We start from the raw sequence: 21,847 nt of genomic DNA, 5'->3' as shown, positions 1-21,847 counted from the left end.
ATTAACTAATTGTTTAGAAATTCAATAAAAACGATGCTTATTTATGGGTATATTAAAAATTTATGCAGATGGCGGATTAAACCATATACTATTTAGTGTTGTCTATTCCAACAGGAATCTATTGAAACTCCCTGGCCATGGACGCTTGTAATCAGTAACTATTTTATATGGATTCGACGTTTACAAATATACAAAAATAACACTTCCTTTCATTTTTAAAGCTCCTTTATAATACACCGGGGATATATTTTCCACCCATTTTTGAGCCTAATCTCTTTCCCAAAGTCACTCAATCTAAGTCTCTTTCCCCTAAGTCATTCAATGTAAGCGCTCAAAAGAGGGGATGTTGGGATGGTATTATTTGGCAACGACCCCTAGGGCCCTATCCCGTCGGAGTTAAAATTCTAATAACTTATTTTTGTTGGATAGAATGTGTTTGAATTTCTCTATCCCGCCGTAATCCCTAAAATAATCCGAGCAACTTGATATGGAACCGATGTAGGTCTAGTTTTAATTGGAATCTGAAACTTTAAATCTGGTCTACTGGGTAGTATATGAGCTACTTTTTTCGAAATAAAGATGCACGAATACGTCATCAATATGAACTGAACTGAACCCAGTTTATCTATAATTAATTTTTCTACATGTAATGATTACATTACGTGTGGTTAATCTAACTCACACTTAATTATAATCTTCATGGAAATTTCCTATTATATTTGATGAATAAAATCAATAGTAGAAGCTTAATTCGAGAATATCGTGATGGCGTTTTACTGGTAATTTTTTTTTTGTTCCTATTTTATTTTGCAAATGTGCGCACAAACAAAATCCATAATTATCCTAATTTAAAATATCGATCAATACTAGCGGTTTTATTTATTCATGTTTACGAAAAAGGCTTTTTTGGGCTCGAGTTTTTGGCAAAACTTTGTAAAGGTTAAAGTTCACTAAACTAACGATTAAAAGCGAAACGTTTTCAATTTTACTCTCAGCGGTGCTTTCCAAATAATTGCCTCGCCGCTTTAAAGCTAACTGTATACATTATCAATTAATTATCCATGTAGGGAATATCGTTTTACATAGCTAGTATCGAGGGAGACTGTACATCTATACGACATATACTGTTATAATGGAGGCTCGAAAGGGTTCAAACTCCACTTTATGAAACTCATCACGTTTCGCGAACGCGCACCAAACACTTCCAAAGTCTTAGATGCAATAAATAAGGAGTTAAGAATTATTTTCGTGTAACTAGGAATATTTAAGACGAAAGACAAGATTCTAAATCGATCCTTTCATGATTTAAGTCATACTTTGGCATTATTGATGATAAATTTGCATTTTATGACTTTAAGGCATTTTATTTATGAATAAACTAAACATTAATTTTAACATTAAATTGGTAAAATACTCTCTTTGTATCATGTCACTGTTAAACCAATAGCAGACGAATTTCTCTACAAAGTTTGCAATGCTAAAGTTACGTCCACGTGTTCTTAGAACCATGAATAAATTCTTGGGTTTTGTCATATATGTTTATAGTTGATTATATAAAATGAATAATACAACTTATTCAAGTCACGCGCAAATTAGTTAAGTAATTTGTCAAATCACGTGTAATTCCGTCGAATCACGTGACGTAGCAAACTATAGCCTAACTTCTCCTCAAATTAAAAGATACGAGTCCATGTTCAGTATTTAATCACTCCAAGATATAGTTCGAGCATAACAATATTAACTTCGTTTTAATGTTTATTTTACGTGAGCAAAATTTATCACGCTAACCGTACAGTAAAGACTTAGCTGAAGCGTAGTTTTTACTTAATATTTATAGCGTTTTCAATGACTGCCTTAATCGTTTTCCTCATTAATGAAGGTTTTTTCTTTTTTTGCAAACAAAATAATACACTATATATAACAGGGGGAAAAAACATAATTGTCAAGATGTACTTTAGGTTTGTTTTTGGTAAGCAGTCAGTATCTCTCTTTATTTGAAAAATTAATTAACTTACTTTATTCAAGAAAAGGTAAAATATTATTCCAAAATTCAGTATAATGAGCATTTCTTAGAAGATGCATTATAGGCAAAAGTGCAATTTCTCTCTTCAAAATTCCAATAATAAAAAGAAATCTCTTTCAATTAGTAAATTCTCTCCAATTAGGGTAGAACGATTCTTTATTACTACGTCTTAATTTCCTTTTAAATTGAGACTAAATTTTCTTTGAAAGGGCCTTCTACATGCACGCACCATTAGGTTTTGACCCAAATAATAAGACTAAGGCTTAAATCAATAAAGATATAAATAAAAAGATCTTTCCTACACGACCTCTCTCTCTCTCTCTCTTCACCCCCTTAAATTTCTTCTGTCCCTAACAATTAATTAGGGACGACGCCAGAATGTTTTGAAGATACTGTTTTAAACTTCCTAAAACGGTTCTTTTTTTCTTGTTGTTCCTTTTTTTACTCATCCAATTTCCTTTCAAATCTCGGACCGGAAAGTGGAAGATAACGGTCTACTAAAAAGAGGCGGGCTTTCGATTTTCGTAATTAGAGATGCCCTTCCGCGACCGGACATAGAGGAAACTCATCTTGAACGACTTGTCTTTTACCAGGCTACGTTCAAAACTTAGAGATGAGGTTCATTTTTCCTATGGAAAATATTACGTTTAAAAGCTGCGCCTGGAGGCTGGCTTTTCCCTGGACTTTGGTGTGTAGTGGGGTAAACATTTCTACAGGCGCTGGTAGAAAATACATTGTATTGTTTGCGCCTGAATGTAGGCTGCTCCCGTTTTAGTCTTTTTAGATAAAAACAATTCTAATGTCTTGGTACAAAATGCATCCCCCGAAAAACTCTTTCTAAAGACTCAAAATTAACTTTTAAGTGGTTTCCCAGTTGTTTGTTCATTATACACAATTTTTATTTTTCTTTATTTCAACTTATTTACACGATTCACTACATAATTCGTTTGTAAATATAACTTTAACATCGTTCTCGCGAACCATTGTTCCTCCCTGCTCTAAAAGAGACCTATTTTAGTAATGGAGAGAAATAAATATTCATTTATTCATTCATTCCACATGGGCTCAGTTCAAAGTTTAAATGTTTCATTATTATAAGCCTTGCTAAATTGCAAAGAAATCAAAAAATAATTGCTACTTAATTTGAATTAATATTGCGTTTAAGAAGCTCGTTTACTAAAGTGTCTAGAGCTATTTGAATTTTGACACCAGAAAAATCAACATTGCTTTTAAATTTTCATCTAAAGTAGGGCTTAGCTCGTGCAAGTTCTTGTAAAATTTAAATTTAAGAAAAAAACCTTTATCGGTACTGAATTTCTCAAAAAATTGGCAAAGTGTATAATTTTGAAAAGATTTTGAATGAATTTTGGTCTGAAAATATATGGAAAACGCCTTGGTAATTTAATTTTAAAATCAATATTAGACTTTCAAATCTATTGACACTATTGAAATTCCCCTTAAGGTATACTTTCAACGACACCATTTTCACCAATTTTGAACAAACAGGCTTATATCTGACCTACTTTTTCTATTTAAATTCTTGCTTATATTAGTTCGTTGCAAGGAGTACATTGAAAAGAAAAACTTCTCTGTTAAAGCTTTACCTATTATTGTTGTATAAAACGTGCCTTAATCATCGTTAAATTTTACTTAAATTAGGATAATTGGAGGGGCTTCCACTAATTATCATCATCCATCGCATAAAAGTAAAGCTATTAAACCAACATTTAACCTTTTTCAGGCAAAAACTGCTAAACGATTAACCTTTCTCCATTAACCTTACCGACCTTAATTCGATCCATGGGCTCAGAAGCTAAAACGGCTCGGTTAACGAATTTTTATTTAAAAATAAAGAGAGCATTCAGTTAGAAAAGAGGCTTGCTCGGTGGTACCAGCAACAAGACTTAAACTCTCGTCTCGTCTGTAGTATAGAGGCCATAAAAAGACCATTAAGGTAAACCGGATAAATTCTCTTCGATTAAATTCACACGAGTTTAGTAGCGAGCTTACTGCTTAGAGTTAAAAGAAGTGGAGAGACCGAATATAGAAGAATGTTTGGAGAAGCAAATAACAACGGTAACGGATCGTTAATCCCATCCCGAAGTTCCAGGGATTCCCTTCTCTAAATCCCAAAGCATTTAAAAGAGAAATAAGATAAGCGACATCGAAAGACCTTTGAAGTAAAGCGGTTCGGAAAACATAAATTTTCTTCGTTAATTTTCGACCATTGGGAGATTCGAATTTATATGCAAAAAAATGTTGGTTTTTAAAGAAATTATGAAATTCTAGGGAAATTTACACTGAGTTTAGTTTATGATGTTTTATTTCTTTGGATATAGTATCTCCTTCCGAATATTCGACCCATATTTTCTTAAAATATCTGGCGGGAAACGCTCGTTAACTCTGAAATGTTTTACTTTTATTCTTGAGTTTCTGACTTCGTTTTGAAACTGTATACACTTGGGTAAGTGGCTGTATATAATATATATCTGTGGCGCTTTATTTTGACCCCGTTTTTGAGAAAATATTATGATAGGGAGCTAGCGAAATTGGCTCTCTCTCTATCTCTTTCCCCATGCACTCGAGCATTCGAGGAGAAGTCTTTCAAAAGGAGGTTAGATTTTAAAAATGTTTACCTTATTACACTCCTCGAGTTGAGCGTGGCTGCCGCGACTCGTTTCCGGACTGTCCGGTACCGATGCTCTGGACAATCGTCGGCTGATAGCCGCTCTAAAGCGGCTGGAGCTGTGCAGACGGCCCCTCCTTCGTGGCTCGGATTCGCTCATTCCATCTCCTCATCGGGGGTCTTCCTCGTCTCAACTTGTCAACGCCGCTCTTCTCCGGAAGATTTTTCTTCCCGCACCCGTTTTTAGATCCCGAGCGTGGAGGGGGCCGCCAACTCCGAGATTATAATGTCCGGGAAACAGAGCGCGAACCCAACAAGAGCCAGCGAAAGTTACGCTATATACAGTCCTTGCCGCGACACTAGGGGGTGTTTCGCGACGACCGTCGCTTCTCCCTTATATCTTCTCCTAAACAATAGAACCGAGGAATCGTGTTCGCCTCGTCTTTAATGGACGCGGACTTAATTACGGTAGATCCACCATTAAATCCGTTAACCCCTTTCTCTTTCTTCACCTCGTGTACCGTTCCCGCCGCGAAAACCACTGGCTCAAGACTCAAGTCGAAAAGAGCGAATATATGAAGCCACCAAATTGAGATGTATTCTTTCTTCCGTCCTTTCTCCTATTTTGTAAAAGGCTAAGCTCTTGGTCAAGGATCTCGGAATTAATCTTCGCAAATATTCCCTTCGAGCCTCTTTCTTGTTTTACATTCCGTGTGTGATTACGAAGTCAAGAAGCTAGTAATTCCAGTATAGTCGTCACCTGTTGCGATGGAAAATAATATGTTTTAATTTAATAATAAATCTTATATGTATAATCAAATTTCGATATATTATAACTTCGTAATTTATCTCAACCCATAAATCAAATAGGTATAGAACAGAAGTCCTTTACAACTGAACTGCTTCGTCGAGAGTGAATCAACTAAGATACGAGTAATTGGAACTACATCCGCGGCTAACTGTTATCGAGCTCGAGACTGAACTCGCAGAGCTTGAAGTTTTTCTAAACCGCTCTGTACTTGAAACACCCAATCTCCTAGTACGCCTGCTATCATCGTAGCACCAATTTCACTGAAGGAACATTGCTCAAAATTTATAAAGACATTCAATCGGAAATGGATGAAGTTTCATATCTCAGTTGATTTAAATTGTTTTCAGACCTATGCAACTTTCTGGCCCAACTAAATGAGCTAACTCGAGTTTAGTAAACTAGTTCCGTTGTGTGCATTTAAGTTGGAGATTTGAAACACCAAAACAGTTGGTGATGCTTTATTTTCCACGACAATTAGCTATATTTTTCTTATAGAAAACCAGTTAAGCTACAAATTAAACGTAGATTTTCCCAGAAAGTGCAAGGAAACAATTACTTCAAGCAATACGCTTCTGATTATACTAATATGTTCCAACACAAGTTATACATCCGGCCCTTTATCTGAAATATATCATTCATTGCATTATCACTATTCCATAACTTCTCCGTTGGTCTACAGTATCGAATTTTCGGTGAACGTCGTTAAAGCCGTGATATAATTAACTTGGTAAGATATATGGAATATATACGTATCATATATATTCCTATATGTCCTCAGAATCTTATTGGATCTTGCTTATTACAGCCTTTCGTGCAGGAGTGCACTGCGCAATGTGTATATATATGTTTGCATAGTTTCGTCTGCCATTCTGTCGCCCAAATTAGGCCCGAGCGTTTTTTTTTTTGTTTCTAGATTCTGGCTATAGTACAAATCGTTAACCAAAAGGCCATATAGTTGCAGTATGTATACTAAATGTTCCCAAAACAGAAGTATAAAAGGGGGGGGGGACGCTTCGTATCGACCTCAAAATACATTTTTGTTAATATTCCCCAAGCGGAAAAATATAATGGGACATTGCATGACACTATATAGCTAGATCCTCGGTCTAGTTTCTAAACTTATATAAAAGTGTATCTTTTCGACCTTTTCGTTTAAAAGTACGCCTTCGGGACCGACATTACTTCAAGAGAAGCGCTTATCAACCACCGAAAATAGGCCCTTTTTCTCTATTGCGATGAAACCTATTTTCGTTTTAAAATGGGATTTGGGCACAGTTTAAATTTATTTTAAATGAAAAAAGTATACTTATTTTTTTTTTAATGTATACATTAAAAAGTCCCAAAAAATACCAAGAAATATAATTCAGCTTAGAATGAACCTAAATTCCGGTATATTAGCCTTTTATGTACATAACGGAGCAGTTATTACATGGTTAAGTATACCGCTGCAATATTTCCCCAAAAAAAAAACAATTTTGTATTTCCAACTCGTTTCCACATACCCCCCTGTTTCATTTTGAATATTCTATACTATATTAGAATCTCTACGGAGTAAATACGTTAAGTATAACTGAATTTTACCACTGGGATAAAATGCTGCCAAACGTCAAGCCAGCTTGTTCGAAAAATTAATATTCAGAGAATGATTCAAATATACTCCTAAACCCACGTTTAGTCACGAACGATATTCTGTCGTAGCAGCAGCAGGGTTATCGTTCGTTAATTTTTCAATTAAATATTAAATAGCGTCTATTCTAATACCGGTTATTACATAATTTAATTTTTCTTTTTACCATTACTATAACATGCGGCTTATGTTGAAACGAAAATCGTGATTTCTGATTTTGGAAAACGTTCGTTCCTATCTCTTGTAATAAATATGATAAGAAAATTAAGTTTATAACTTGAAGTAAAGAACACTAAATCATTTGTATCTGCCTCGAATTTAGGGGTATTCCTCCGTACACGTATTGGTTTTCTTCGCACAATGTACTACCGATAACCAAAATACATTTACGCCTTAGACACCTTGCCCATAAAAAACGTTCAATTTCCCAGGCCCGCATTTTTAGCAGCCGGTAAACCTTACATAGGTGATACACGGTAGCTGTTTTTCCCAAGATCCTCTTCCGCTGGTTTTTCATATTTTTTTTTTAACCAAGGAGCTGGATACTTGCTTTATTCGTAATGATACGTTTTGTTTAGGTGCATGAATATTTTTGCCATGATTTTCAACCGATAAAGGGCGTTACTTAACCAAGGGGGAAGATAATCTGACATCATGCAGATACCTCTCTTTGGTCTGAACTCTGAAATTTTCTATATGGCACTACCTATACTTCGTAATACTAGAAACGTACTGAGAACAAGTTAGAAAACGAATACACTCTGTTTTGCAGTCCATCTTCTTATTCAGTCTGTACTAAGCCTTTAACAGCGCCTCACCAGGCGTCGCTTTAAGAGAAACTATGACAATTCGCCTACGTTAATTCATGACAAGTCCTCCCTCAGTAACCAGTGACAAACTTCAATTTCCAATGTAAAGTTTGGGACTGTCATATTAATTTCAAACTGATAAGATTAAATAATATTTTTAATTATTAGGCTTAGAATAGGGACAAATATCCCTTCTCTCATCCTAGACGTTTCTGTCCCTCGAGATTTTGGCTAAAGTTCCGCCTCACACTAAGGAATACAGGAGCAAGTTTTGACACATAGAGGAGGCCGAGAAAGTGGTATGGATGTTCCGTTTTAGCATTATGCGCGTGAATAAACTAGATCTCACTCTCTCTCCTTTCACTTTCGCCGTTGAAAGACGGAAGATGCGGTTAAAAAGGGTGAAACTACCCAGCGCTACGCGAGTTCATTAGATTTATAAAAAAACCTTCTCGAGTGGAGTGCATTGGTGCTCTTCTTTTTTATATAAGATGGATCGAGTATACTTACAAGCTGTATACATACATTTTTGGGAGAAATATTTTTATGAAGAAAGAAGAAAATTGTATACTTTTGTACAAAAACCAGTAAACTGTTGCATTCTTGACCTTACAGTACGTGAATAGCGTTTTGTGCTGTTTTTCTTTCTTTCTTTACAGACTCAATTGTTGTTTTAAACGAAAGGAAAAGTAGGGATTTTTCTTTTAGTTTTGTTCTCTTTTAAGACTTATTAATATTTTAAGTAAAGAAACTTTCAGTTGATTATTATATTTAAAATAGCGTGTTCTTCTTACGAACACGCTATGGTTTTTGTATAAAATAGATTTTACGCTAAGTCTATACTTAAAAATCGTATTTTTGCTCATTTATATTTTCAATCAACAATTTGAGACTAAAAAGCCGGCCGGTTTGAAAACAATTTTCATTTTCGCTTTTGCTACAGAAAGCTAAGGCGAAACGTTATCAACCTATTTTCCTACCATTTCATAGATACAGTTAATCAGGTTAATTATAAAAGCTCGTGTCATTCATTGATTTATCTCGACTCTCATATATTCATTCATGAACCCAATAGAAGCACAGAAAAATTTTACGAAATAAAAATCAAGTAAATCTTTCGACTTACTTGTTCAAATCCATAAGAATTCCTTCCCGAATTAATATAAATTCACATAATAATTTTAAGCAAGCATACCGGGATTACGCTAACAATAGAGACGGGCGTTACTCGTCACTCTAAGCCCGAATATCAGACTGTTGGATGTCGGAAAAATACAATAGGTGAGAAAAGTTTCTCCCTCCGATCCCTACGCGGCGCGCGCGTTATACTCGCGCACGCACTAAAAATTAACTTCTCCGTTGCCAAGGTTACCCCGCCTTTCAGACGCTCTTACTTCAATCTATGACGAAAGAAACATATTTCTCGGGTAGCACCGCCAAAGAAGCGAGCGAGCGGCGTCTCGGTAGGTATAGGGTTAGGTAGTATAAAGCTCTCATATCCAACGAATAAACAGGGATGAATTTTTTTACTTCTCACTCTTCGCTATAGCTCTTTTTCTCTCCTCGCTACTTCCGAAAGAATCAAAAGGACTATAATGAACCAGCTACTGGTTTGTTTTTTTTTTGTTCCACAGTTCGTTCCTTCTTTCTTACTTTTTTACTCCCGCCTTCTTTCTGTGTTACGCTGACGTTAATGAAACTTAGCACCATAAAGTAACGGGTGCACCTATAAGTCGGATATATTTTACCATTCCTGAGCTGTATGGTCACGAGATGTGTTTTAATTACCAGCTTTAGGCGAAAGATCATTATCGCGTACCATTATTGCGTTAGCTATAGAGGGATATGTATTAAGACTTCTTTCTATTGACGTATCCTCTACCGAGTTCTCGGAATATCCTAGGCATTCCCTGGTCAGAAACGTTTCATTTTTTATTAGGGACTAGTATTCGCGTTGAATGAACGTTGCTGCTATGCCACGTGTACCAATATGCGCACTGCTTCATCCTTTTGTTCGAATCCCAATATGTGCTTCATCCTTTAGTTCGAGTCCCAATATGAGCTTCGTCCTTTAATTCGAGTCCCAATACGTGCTTCGTCCTTTAATTCGAGTCCCAAAAATGTGCTTCATTCTTTAGTTCGAGTCCCAATATGTGCTTTATTCTTTAATTCGAGTCCCCTTTCGAAAAAGTTTTTAAAAAAAACCTTGATGGGTACCTTACACTGAAGCAGGTGGTTCATTTCTCATCCTCAAGGGCCAAGTTAAGACTTGGCTATATTCACGGATTACGAATATGTGATCGAGTATCACTTAGTCCCTGTTTCGATTATAGTCCCTAGCCAAGGAAAGTGTGGGGACACTCTCCGAGTCCTTTTCTTTATCCACCTATAGCGTCTTTTCTTGGAAATATTACTTCTTCTCTTTGTTATATTGGGATTGCGAGAACTGACGAACAATGTTCCGGAAAAGATGTTGTGGAAAAAAACGGTTGAGTTAGAGTGCTGGAATGAAGATTTAGGCTTAGTAAGCATTGACTGTCTTGAAGTTTGAGGGACACTTCTGTAGAAATGTTTCGACCCTGGCACACTATCCAGGAAAAACTGACGCGTTCTATTTCAGACGTCAAGTTCAAAGTGAAACCCCGGACCGGAAGTTTACCCTTAAACAATTAAGAGACTAATTCTCACTAGACTCGTTAAAGAGCGGTACCGATGGCCGGAAAAAATTAAGTCTTTAAAAATGGCAGTAATTTTTGTTTTTTCAACCCTTTGCCTTATCTTTGACGCCAGTTACGGGACAATCCGTCGAGAGGTCGTTATTTTTTTCACGCGTTAAAAGAGGGCGAGACACGGTTACTGCTTCCCTCAAGCCCTTAGCTGTTAATCTAAAACAAACCAGACCTTAATTAGTGGAAAACAGCGTTTGACACTTAAGAAAAATGACTTTAAAATGATGACATTTTAAAGCCATTATTTTCCTATCAATTTTTGGCTACCCATCTGACTCCCTTCCATCTTCTTGAATTCTAAAATAGCTTATAAGTTTTCCCAGCCTCCTTTTACGCCATACGGTGATTTCATTTTCTAGGCGCCTTATATATTTTCCTCTCGTTCTTCGAAACAAGGGTCCAGAAAACAAACATGGTGGTCAAACCAACTTTAAACCTTCTGGTCGAAGAGCAGATAACAGTTTTCCATCAGGAGGTTGTCAATTCTATGAAGTTGGGAATTCAATATAGATTCCGTATATATTCCATATACAATTTGCAGATTTCTTTGAATAAAGGCAGAAAAGTAATAGAAAAGTGGATAATAGGCTAAATACTGGGTATGATAATGAACATCCTAAACTTCCAGTGGACATGGCGAGTAGGGTTGTTCGAGCTATCTTTATTTTCTGTGCTTGAACCGTGATCACCTTACTCTCACCTTGACATCTCGTGATAAAGTACAGACGCTAGAGTTTGTCCCAAAATTCTTAACTTACCTTCTAGCTCACCTTGAACTTTGCGCGTTGATGCGGGTTGATTTTAGCAACTTCCAAAGATAACCATCCTCACTCAGAACAATAACCTGGTAACCATCCGGTTCTCCAACGAGTTTATAATCTTAAAGGCTGTTTTCCGAAAGAGGAAGAGAAATCTGTTTTTTATCGAGAGAGAGAGAGAGAGAGAGAGAGAGAGAGAGAGAGAGAGAGATGGGGGCGAGCTGGGGCCTTTGAAAGGGTGTATTTCCGGATGGGAATCGTGGAGGGGGAGGGGAGAGACCCCGGCCGTTGCCGCTTTTCATTCTATACCGTGTCAATTGTTCTAATATCTTTTGTTTTATGGAAATATTTCTTCTTCTGGGATATATATTGAATCTTGCAAAGTTTTTCGTAAAGAGAGAGAGGGCAGCTCCCCACGAATCAAAATGTATTTTGCGGAGTGATGGGGATGGTAAGAAAAATACGTCCTTTATTATTTTTTGTTGGAAAGAAAGAAGAAAAGGTTCCTTTTTTCTCGGGGTTTCGGTCACAATAGCCTTTATATCATCCATCCATCCATCTTTATTTTTTTTTATTATTATTTTTTGAATACTGAAAATGTGGCAATTTCATTTTCTCTTCTTATGTTTCCCGGAAGGAGAGGTTTCCGGCTGCCTCCATGGTGGATTATGCCTCAATCGCTTCCTTTTTAGAGAGAGAGATTTACATTTTCTTCCTTTTAAAGATGAGGCGGAAAATCCCTGACTTTCAATTCTATAAGAGAACTTATTTTAATGAAATATAATACGATTTTCTTATATTTTTCATTGTTATTTGGTAGACAACATCATATATAGGGGTTCATTTCAGTGCAACAATTTATATTGTTTTAATATATCATTATTTAGTTAATTAATTCAATTATATACAGTTTTCAGATTAGGTGAGTTCATACCATACACAAGGAGACTAAGTTACTTAGAGGACAAAGTAGGTAGCATTTTTGTCGAATCCATGTGTACATGGTATTAGTCTGAAAACTATGTATTAGTAGCGAAGAACAGTGTACATCTTCTCTTACATTTAATTAATCAATTTCCGGCTACGTAAAACGTTTCCAAATATCAAAATACTCTAATGATGGTGATTAAAAATGAAAAACGCATTATAAATGAAAATATCTCATTACGAAACATAAGCATGCAACATGTAAAAACATTTTTCCCTTCTAAAAATCCGGGAAAAACCAATTAGGAAACTTTTTAAACATTTAAAAGCAGGGATTTTTTTCTCCCCGGAGCTGTTTAAGAGTAAAAATTTATCTTTTTTTTTGCAACGGGATTGTAGGAAAAGCAAATAAAGCTGTTTTTGTCTCTCTCCATCCCCCTAACATCCTTTTTTTGCGTAGCGTTAACGCTAACTCTGATAGAACAAGAAGTGTTCCACCATCACCGCTAAAGGCATTGCCGGTCTAGCCGTCCGGAGCTTTTCAGGAAATTACTTTTCGAGGGGCATTACGAGCTAGGAGTGTTTGGAGGGGTAAATAATATTGTACGGAGGAGGCTACAAGAATGCTAAAAAATACTACGTACAATGAATTTTTCATTTTTTATCTTCAAGCAGGGTAAAGTATCCTTACGGGATGGAGCCCCCTCTTTTTATAAGGGCGTGAGGTAAAGGTATAACACGTATTGTGTATATAAAATCCATTTTCCCCCGTGGTAAAAGATGAACTCTCTTTTCCACTACTCACTGTCTTACGGTGCGGAGTATACGTCTCTGTGGAATGTGCTATGCTCGGTATTTGATTGGATATCTTTCAAGATGTCTTTATTCCATGGGGATATCTTAATCGTTTGTGATCCACTACCGTTCGTATATTGCTTTTTCTACTCCTCTTTTTTTCGATTGAGAAACAGATTTGATTTCTATTGTACAGGGTGTTTCTGATACCTCTGGCATAATTTAAGGGGGGTGGCCTTTTAGTCGATTTTGAGTCGAAAATGTAACTTCTATGTCCTTTTGCCGTCCGGGTCACTGTTTTCGAGTTAAGATTGTCCAAAGTATTTTACGGATGACCCCTTAAATTGAATTAAGAAACTGATTTAGACAATGATTTCTAATTTATTTAAGGGGTCATCCCTAAAACACTCAAATCATAACTCAAAAACAGTGACCCGGACGGCAAAATGGAGATAGAAATTACATTTTCGACTTAAAATAGCCTAAATAACATCACCCTTAATTTATGGCAGACTTATCAGAAACACCCTGTATTATATTATGAGCTCAAGGAAGATTTTCAAACAACGCTTGCAAGGTTTACCGATGTTCATATTGAAGGTTAAGCTTATAGTCAGTATTCATGGATGGTAGGCTAATTCGAGGTATTATATGCTATTTTTAGAAAATAATCGAATGCGATTGCGCTAGATTTGGAAGCGAGTTAGTGTGGTTGATATTGTATTTTCTTACTCAATATTTTCTTATTCTATTTATATCACTTGATTGTACGATTCCGTAAAATTTAAAATTTTTCACAAAGATTTTACCCTGACTATAGGATTTCCAATTTAAATCAGGATATTCAACTTGAGTTGGGTTCCCTAGTCTTCTGCTGTATTTACTTAAATCAGCCCTATTGGAAGATTTTCAAGTAAAAAAATTGTTCAGGAAGCTAATTTGTATAAAGTCTTCGTTAACGAAGCTCTTCTTTCAAATCCATCGGCCTTTTTTATATAACCGTTCTCTCCGAGGTTAATAAAGGTCAAAGTTTAAATATATTTCGTATCAATCAATGACCGACCATCTTGAAAGTTGAAAGCCTTTGAAGGTCGGGAGAAAGGAACCGTATTGATTGTACTAATGATTAACTGAACACTCTCTAACTTTTAAAATACCAACTAACATGACCTATAGCAATATTGCAAGCCTGATAGCGAATATCACTTAAGTTTTAGGCTTAACTATAACAAAGTTACAACCTTTTAGCTCGGCGGAATGGAGTCGTTTTCTGTTCATGAATTATTCCTATGATTCGCTGATGGCTTTAGTTGAGTCAAGACGAGAGTCGATATACTCGGACGTCGATCACCTGAAGTAAAACAGTTCGTCTTGAATTGCGACCCGAGTATTAAACCCTATTCTCCTATTTTAATTCTAATTACCGTAGTCGTAACAGATGTGGTACGATTTATTGTTTTCAGCTGAGTTTTTAAACTGGTAAAATAACATAAGGCTACATGCATTTGAAATAAATAGGAATTGCGGAAGAGACCGTTTTATTTCCGACAATGGACATTCGATATAGGGCAAAGCCAAATTCGTATGCACCGTTCTTTCCACTACCCACCTTCTAAAGTGTTTACGTTCTAGTTCATCCCAGGTAGGGACGTACTATTTTGGGCCCTGCGAATTTCGTGGACGACTGTACTGAAATAGTGAAAATATAACTCAGTTTGAGACCAAATTGTCTCTTAATGAAACCAATAAGATAACACCTTTTATGCCGGCACAAATTAGCTTTAACAGAAAATTATTGAAAATTTACAAATCATTTCTTCAAACTGAAGTGCAGGTAAGAAGCCAAATTAAAAGTTAGCTTTCTTGTGAGAAGGAGGTGTTTCGGTGATGATAACACTTCGTCATAGACGCCACCGAAATTCTCAGTAAACATTAAACGTCTTTGGAAAGAACCTAGATTCGAAAACCGTGCACACTTTATTTGAAACGAACTTCAAGAAATACGTTCTTTTATTAAAAAATCTTCCAGGTTTCGATGAAAAAAAAAATTGTTTTGTCTGTATTTTTTCTGGAAAAGTTCACTATTCGAAAACTTGGGGAAGTTGAAAGACTGTTGAAGCGGAATTTAATTCATTTCCCATGGCACCCAACGTATCTCATTTAATTTGATCAATAATAAAGCAGTTGTAGAATTAGATTTTCTTGTTTTTGTCCTTTTAATTCGCGTTGGGGCAACGTATAATAGATTTTTCTATGACCTTAATTCGGTTTGTTATTTGATTTTTCGAGACCATTCTCTATGGCCCTCGAAACCAGCACGCAGACGCGTCGCATCGCGTTCCAGTCTTTTGCCTAATTAAGAGAATGGGAGCCCCCATAGCGCATTGCATACCCATTCTTTCCACATACCCAAAGCCCTCAAAATATTTTAATGGAATTGTGGGAAAAATTCCTAGAAATCTTTCTTGGTATGAGGCGTGGGAAGTTTATAATACCGCTTTTGCTTCAATTATATGAAAGTACATACGTATTTTTCGAATTTGCTTTTCAATTACATTTGCTCAATTTAGATAATAATTTTCATAAAAATTACTTGAACCTTAATTAGAATATTGATAATGAAATATGAGTGAAGGTAGGGAAGCTATAGTCTATTTCATTACGGAGAAACCAACACACAGACGGAGCACTACACGCGTGAGGCTAGCCAATTCGCACTCCCTCTAGCGGTGTTTCTTGGCCATAGGTAAATAACCCAAGAAGGCAACCCCAACCTTGTGGTGTTTCTTCCCTTCTGAAATTAGGGGCGTTACGTAACATTATTCATGTTTTGAAAACAACTGATTCATGATCTAGTTCAGTTCTAAACAAGAGAAATTTTGAAAAATCTCCAAGAATCAATAATATTGAGTTACTTTAATTTCTCCTCCGGTGTATTAAGGATGTTAATCATTGTAGGAAACAAGGCAAGGCTTATTTGAAAGATTTTTCTTCTTACCCTGCTCTTGCTTACTTCCTTCTAAAGGGAATACGGACGGGGCATTTCTGACCGATTGAGTGTGCACTCCTAAATATTCTTCACTCGTTCGATAGAAGCAGGTGAATTGTTCCCGGAGAAAAATTGCCTCAAAAGCCTTTAGGGGCACGAAAAAGGAAAGAACCTCGGATATGAAAAACGACAAATGAAAAATAATTCTTCGAAATCCCTTTCGAGGCATTAAAAGACGCGAAACTCTCTCTTTCACTCCCACGCCTTTTTCCATCCCCCTAGCTTATCGAGAAAACGATCCTTCAAGATTGATGTGATGAACCTTAAGTTCTCTCTTTTGATGGTTTAAAGAAATACGATAAGCAAAATACAAAGAATATTGTTGTATACCCTTCGAATACTGATTAGTTAGTTACGTGTTGTGTTAAACTAGAAATTACCACATCAGGTCTTTCAATAAACGGATTAATTCCAATTTCTATATATGCTCAAATCCAATAATAAATCGGTGCTCTTTGGAACTATTTTAGCCCTTACTTTTAGCTCATTGCCTATTGGTGCGTGAAGACTATAAATACGTCTAACCATTTATCTTGAATAGTTGACTAACTGCATCATGGAGTTCAACAAACTCCGCTCCAATTTCAATGCGGTGATATTATTTATATTTATATATATAAATTTGTATAAAAAATATACAATAAATCTATTTGAAAAGGGGATCTTTTGGCATCTTTTGTATTAGTTCCGTCAATATGGTTGGATTTCCAATGTTTTTAGTTCGAAATGAACCCCCTTAAAGGGTGGCAGAGGGGGGGGGGCTGGAGAAGTCGCTGTAGCGTACCATTGGGCGTTGTGCACTTACTATACTGAATGGCATAATTAGAATTAGTCCTAATTACTTACTATACCCGCTTACAACTAAGTTGAAAATGGGACTGAACTATATACCGATTGTTCGACGTTTGTTTTTCAAACAAAGTTTCTAAAAAAAGAAACCAGTTTTTTTTTATTTTTTTTTTTTAAATAAATGGTTTTTCGGGAAGACGTATGCTGTGAAAGTTATAACAAAGTTTAAAAGAGAAAAAAAAATCAGACAGGCGTTACGGATGGCGCTTAATAATCGCTCGCGAAATACATGGCATAGATTTTGAACTGCCCCCTCATTCTTTTACAAATAACCGAAATAGGAACAGTAATATATATATAAACACTTTTCATGACGTACCCATTTATAGGCTGTTAATATAGCAAAACATTTTTTTTTTCTTTTCAAATGGGATTTTGGGGCACATGGCCTCCTTATACCCGTCGATGTAAAAAGTAAAATTTTCAAATGATAGTCAAATATCGAAAGTTTTCCAAGTGTGAGGTCCTCGAATTTTTGATGTCGTCTTCACCGTAATAGTTTCCAAATATGAAAGGTGATTTTATTTCCAATATCTTTTTTTTAATATTTGTGTTTTACGATGAAAACGAGATGCCGGTTTTACAACTTTCTTTTTTCCTCTTTCTTTCAGGCGGTTTCTTTAGATAGGCTTTTCGAATTTCTACGTGTTGTTTACCATATTCCGTAAGAGGAAAGGATTGACTGGGATATTTTTAAGGAAAGAAAAGAAGCGAAACTAAGAAAAGATGAGAAGAATCGTGGCTGTGTCGATTTTCTCTCTCGTTTATTTGCTCTTTTCGCTTCCTTGGGCATTTTCTCAGCCGTCTAAATCGTTCTCCCCCTTCGCTTCCTCTTCGCGAAATAATGGAAACTCTTCGGAGCCGAAACGGAAAACTACGACGACTACTCGTCCGCAGACTGCGAAAGAATTGGAGGATATATTGTCCAGTCGAGAGAATTGGTCTCGTCTCGAGTCTAAGGTCAAAAGCAAAGTGGACGATTTGTTGAAGAGCGTCTTGCCAACCGTCATTCGTCAAGGCTCCCATGCCAATCTTAGTTCCGAGTGTCAGGAAGCCGTCGTTCGAACGACCTTCGCCCTCAGGCAACTCAAAGGATGGGCGCTTAAAAGTTAGCCTTATTTTCCTTAATCTCTTAAGTATCCCTCTTTCTTCGGGTCGATAAGTTAGGCTAAAATCTAACCCCCCACCCGTGGGTTATACCATGTATAGTTCTCGACGCTACTGGCAAACCACCGGACGGCCTACTCGGCGGAACTATCTCGTCAATGGGCTCTTATCGGGAATGTCTATCGGCCGTCGCCTATCAAGATGTCGAGGAAACGGTACCGTTGTTTACCGGGAAATATTGTACCCTCTTAATTAGGCCGCCTGTCTTTGACGGTATTGTGCCGAGAAATTTCGACGGAGCTCTAAGAGAGGTAGTCGCCGCTCTACGGAAAGGAGAGGTGAGATAGAAGAATCGTGGGAGGAAAAAGCTAGTCTTGTTAAATTCGGATTATAATTTTTTATCGTCCTCCATCGATAGATCTTTGGTTCAGCCATGAAAGAGTTTGGATTTTTAGCTCGGGACAACGCGATAAGATGGGGAGTATGCGTGCCCTCGCCTTGTTCCCCTAATGATGTCGAAAATCTGTCTCAGTTAGGTATTCTTATACACATTATTCCTATCTCTGAGGCTTTAAAATAAGTTACCAATTTCAGTGACCAGTATTTTCGGTATGACGGCTGAAGTTCCACGATGCGAAGTTGAGGAGAAAACTGTTTTGAAGAAGTCTCAAATAGCCGTTTTGTACGTTACACTTTATATCCATTTACGTGTCGCCATGCCTTTAAACATTCCTAATATTTGAATAGCGGTTTCTTCGGATCACTGGTCTTGTTGGCTATACTGGGTACTTTAATCAATCAAACGATGCCATCTCCCAAGTCAAACACCGCTTCATCAAGCTGTTACAATTGTTTATGTAAGCTTATGTTCATTCATATAGTTTCCATCTAGAGCCATAAGATAAGCTTGCCAATACGTTCTCGGGTCTTAAGTGTGTTCTTGTTTCTTAAGAGATGTCTTAACTATCCTACGTGTTTAGATGGTGTTAGGAGATTTTTCGTATGTTTTTGTGTACGGTCCAATATCGATTTGGTTTTGAACTCCAACCCTGCGAGCTCCATCAGTTGTCTTCATGGCATAAGGTGTTTGACGATGATATGGATTGTCTACGGACATACTTATTTCTACTTTAGGAACACCCAAACGTTCAGTACGTACATAGGCATCAAATCGTTCTTGGTTAAACATAAGAACCCTTGCTTTTAATTGAAAATCATTATATAGGTTCGCTTTTAAATGGATACGACGGTGTGGTTAACAACTTCTACTTCACTCCAATGATTAATTTTACGTTCAGCGTTGAGACATTTTTCTTCGTGAGGTAATTAAGGTTGTTAATTAGTTCTTCCACGTTTTTTAGAACTATGTAGTTATGTCCAGTGGTTTGCTGGTGGTGTACTCCAAATGGCCCGAGTTGACACGTAGCAACGGTAGCATGAACATTTTCGTATTTTTACTGCGACGTTACTGGAGGTTGACACCCATGTTAGCCGTAATTATTTCATTGGCTATTATTCTTCCGTTGACGGGTGACGGTCCACTTTGGCACGAGTTCGTGGAAACCGAAGCGGAAAATTGTGAACAAAGATGGTGGATGAATATGTTATATTTCAACAACTTGTTACCATATCATAAATCTTGCATGGTGGCCACGTGGTACTTATCAACCAATATGCAACTTTACGTCATTAGCATCCTGTTTCTCGTACCTTTATACAAGTATGACGCGTTTTATATTTTTATTTGCTTTTCGCGAATCAATTTTCTATGGATGTCTTTTGACTCTTTCCTTCTTCGGAGAGAGTTAAGAAATGAAAGTTTTACTTCCGCCTTTCTAGATACCCGAGACTGGGAGTTATTCTCGTTTTTGTGATTGCGTCCTTGGGGATTTTCATAACCGGGGCAGTGAATTACATTTACGATTTGGCTCCGGCTATGATGTTTTTAACAAATACGAAGTACAAACATGAATATTTTGAACTTTTCCTTCCATAAGAAATTTATTTTTATCCTAATTTTTTTTAACTGGAAATTAATCAAGACTATTGGATGACGTTGTAATTAAGGTCTATCACAAACCTTATGCTCACGTCGGGGGATTTTGCGTTGGTGTAATGTTAGCTTACTTAATTAAAAGACGAAAAAATCACCGAATTCCACCGGTACGTAATGACCATAAGTTCATAAGATATGTTCCATAAGTTTCTAACTCCATACTGAGAGATTTTCATCGAAAGGAGTTCATTTTCCTTTTGTGTTCTTCTTTTTCGTGTCTTCGGGTGATGGAGAGACTCTTCCGCTTTTTATCTTAGGGCTTTCGGAAGTAACGTTTTATATTAAGCCACTCGTTTTATCCCATTAGTTTGTACAAGCTGTCATTTGGCTATTGGCTCTTAGTTTGAGCGTAATCCTCTTATTCGGAACGTACTCTTGGAATCGCGGCGCTCTTCCCAATCGTCTTCTGTCCTCTATTTATGCGGCGTCACACAGAACAGCCTGGACACTGCCTCTAGCTTGGTTGGTGTACCTATGCGTTACTGGACAAGCTGGTCAGTTTTCTTTTTTCTTTACCCCGTCTACGGATTAATTTTATATCTTTTTCGACCCTTCATCGGTACCGTTATTTTCCCCATACATAGATTTTCTGAATAGGTTGTTATCGTGGTCGGGTTTTATCCCTCTGAGCAACTTGAGTTACGCCTGCTACCTAATTCATCCCTTGGTTATCATCTATAATCTTGGTAGTCGTAAAGAGCGTATCTATTACGATCACTATAATATGGTAAGGGCTCATTTTTATTGCCATTGGTACTATTTCAACCTTGGTATAGTAGGCCTAGTGTTTCTTTATATTGTAATAATGGCGCGAAAATATTTGTTTTATTTTCGTCTCTTTATCCTTGGCGGGCGTTTACTTCAGGCGTATTTGTTTTGCGGAAACCTTTTACTAACGATCGGTGTTTCGTTTGTTTGTTGCCTTTTGGCCGAACTCCCCTTTTCAAACTTGGAAAAATTGATTTTTAAAAGGAGTAAGAGTGAATCCACCACTGCCGCGGAATGGAAAGCCGGCAGTTTTAAAGATATCACCAGAGGTAAACTTGGTGAGATCGACGGTTCGGACCGTCGCTTCGCTAATGACTCTACCCCGAATATTTAAATTTTATGAAAATTATTGATGTTCGTTGTAATGGATAAAATTTTAGAAAACGAATTATAAACCATACTTATAACAATTTATGAGTACGAGAAAGACTAGGCCTATACTTTTACACTATTTTAAGGCGTGATATACAGTACCGTAAACGTTCCTTCAAGTCACGTGATTTGTAAGTAAAAGTAGTTCATCTACACTTACTATAACAGTTGGGGTTTGGGAATTGTTAAAAAGAGGTCATAATTTAATGTAAATATATTTGTGGCTTATTAATCCCGAGTTTTTAGTGTTTTTTATGGTGATATAATCATTTATTATTTAAAAGTTTTACACAGAACTTTAAAACATTGAATTTGGCATAATTTACACTTTATTATATAATAAAAGTAGGAAATGCTTGCAAGAAAAAAAAAGACTTATATAAGCAGGGATTCGTAACATTTGTTTTTTCTCCGGGAAAACAAATTTAAAAGATTAGTGTCACACCATGGTAACTTCGTATACATCTTAGTACAGTCAAGACCAGCAACTGCCAACGTATTATATGAGGATAATTTGCCACGAAAAAGAAAAATATAACAC

The 21,847-nt window shown here is 36.6% G+C and overlaps 2 protein-coding genes across 2 annotated transcripts in view; one reads left to right on the top strand and one right to left on the bottom strand.

Moving 5' to 3' along the window:
* LOC149692071 (regulator of G protein signaling 7-binding protein-like) overlaps nt 1-9,617 on the bottom strand; it is a 34,253-nt gene extending 24,636 nt beyond the window's left edge. Inside the window, exons 1-2 of the mRNA XM_089867736.1 lie at nt 9,023-9,617; nt 4,660-5,409 (exon numbers count right to left, since the gene is read on the bottom strand). Coding sequence (XP_089723862.1) covers nt 4,660-4,809 — 150 coding nt within the window. The 5' untranslated portion in view covers nt 4,810-5,409; nt 9,023-9,617. The remainder of the gene's footprint in view (nt 1-4,659; nt 5,410-9,022) is intronic.
* A 6,242-nt stretch (nt 9,618-15,859) lies between these two features.
* LOC149692070 (nose resistant to fluoxetine protein 6-like) lies at nt 15,860-21,348 on the top strand. Its single transcript, XM_089867734.1, has 14 exons — nt 15,860-17,518; nt 17,615-18,111; nt 18,213-18,448; nt 18,529-18,646; nt 18,705-18,792; nt 18,858-18,967; nt 19,091-19,261; nt 19,336-19,432; nt 19,492-19,830; nt 19,950-20,069; nt 20,153-20,273; nt 20,474-20,660; nt 20,751-20,893; nt 21,032-21,348. Exons 2-14 carry the CDS (start codon nt 17,730-17,732, stop codon nt 21,266-21,268), a joined length of 2,349 nt encoding a protein of 782 aa, XP_089723860.1. The 5' UTR covers nt 15,860-17,518; nt 17,615-17,729; the 3' UTR covers nt 21,269-21,348.
* The last annotated feature ends 499 nt before the right edge of the window (nt 21,349-21,847 follow it).

This window comes from Phalangium opilio, unplaced genomic scaffold (assembly GCF_054372755.1).
Source record: "Phalangium opilio isolate 3A_F unplaced genomic scaffold, DU_Popi_V2 ptg000024l_1, whole genome shotgun sequence".
NCBI classification, from domain to species: Eukaryota; Metazoa; Arthropoda; class Arachnida; order Opiliones; family Phalangiidae; genus Phalangium; species Phalangium opilio.
Note: the sequence above shows the minus strand (reverse complement) of the source record. Positions and strands in the feature narration are given on the sequence as shown.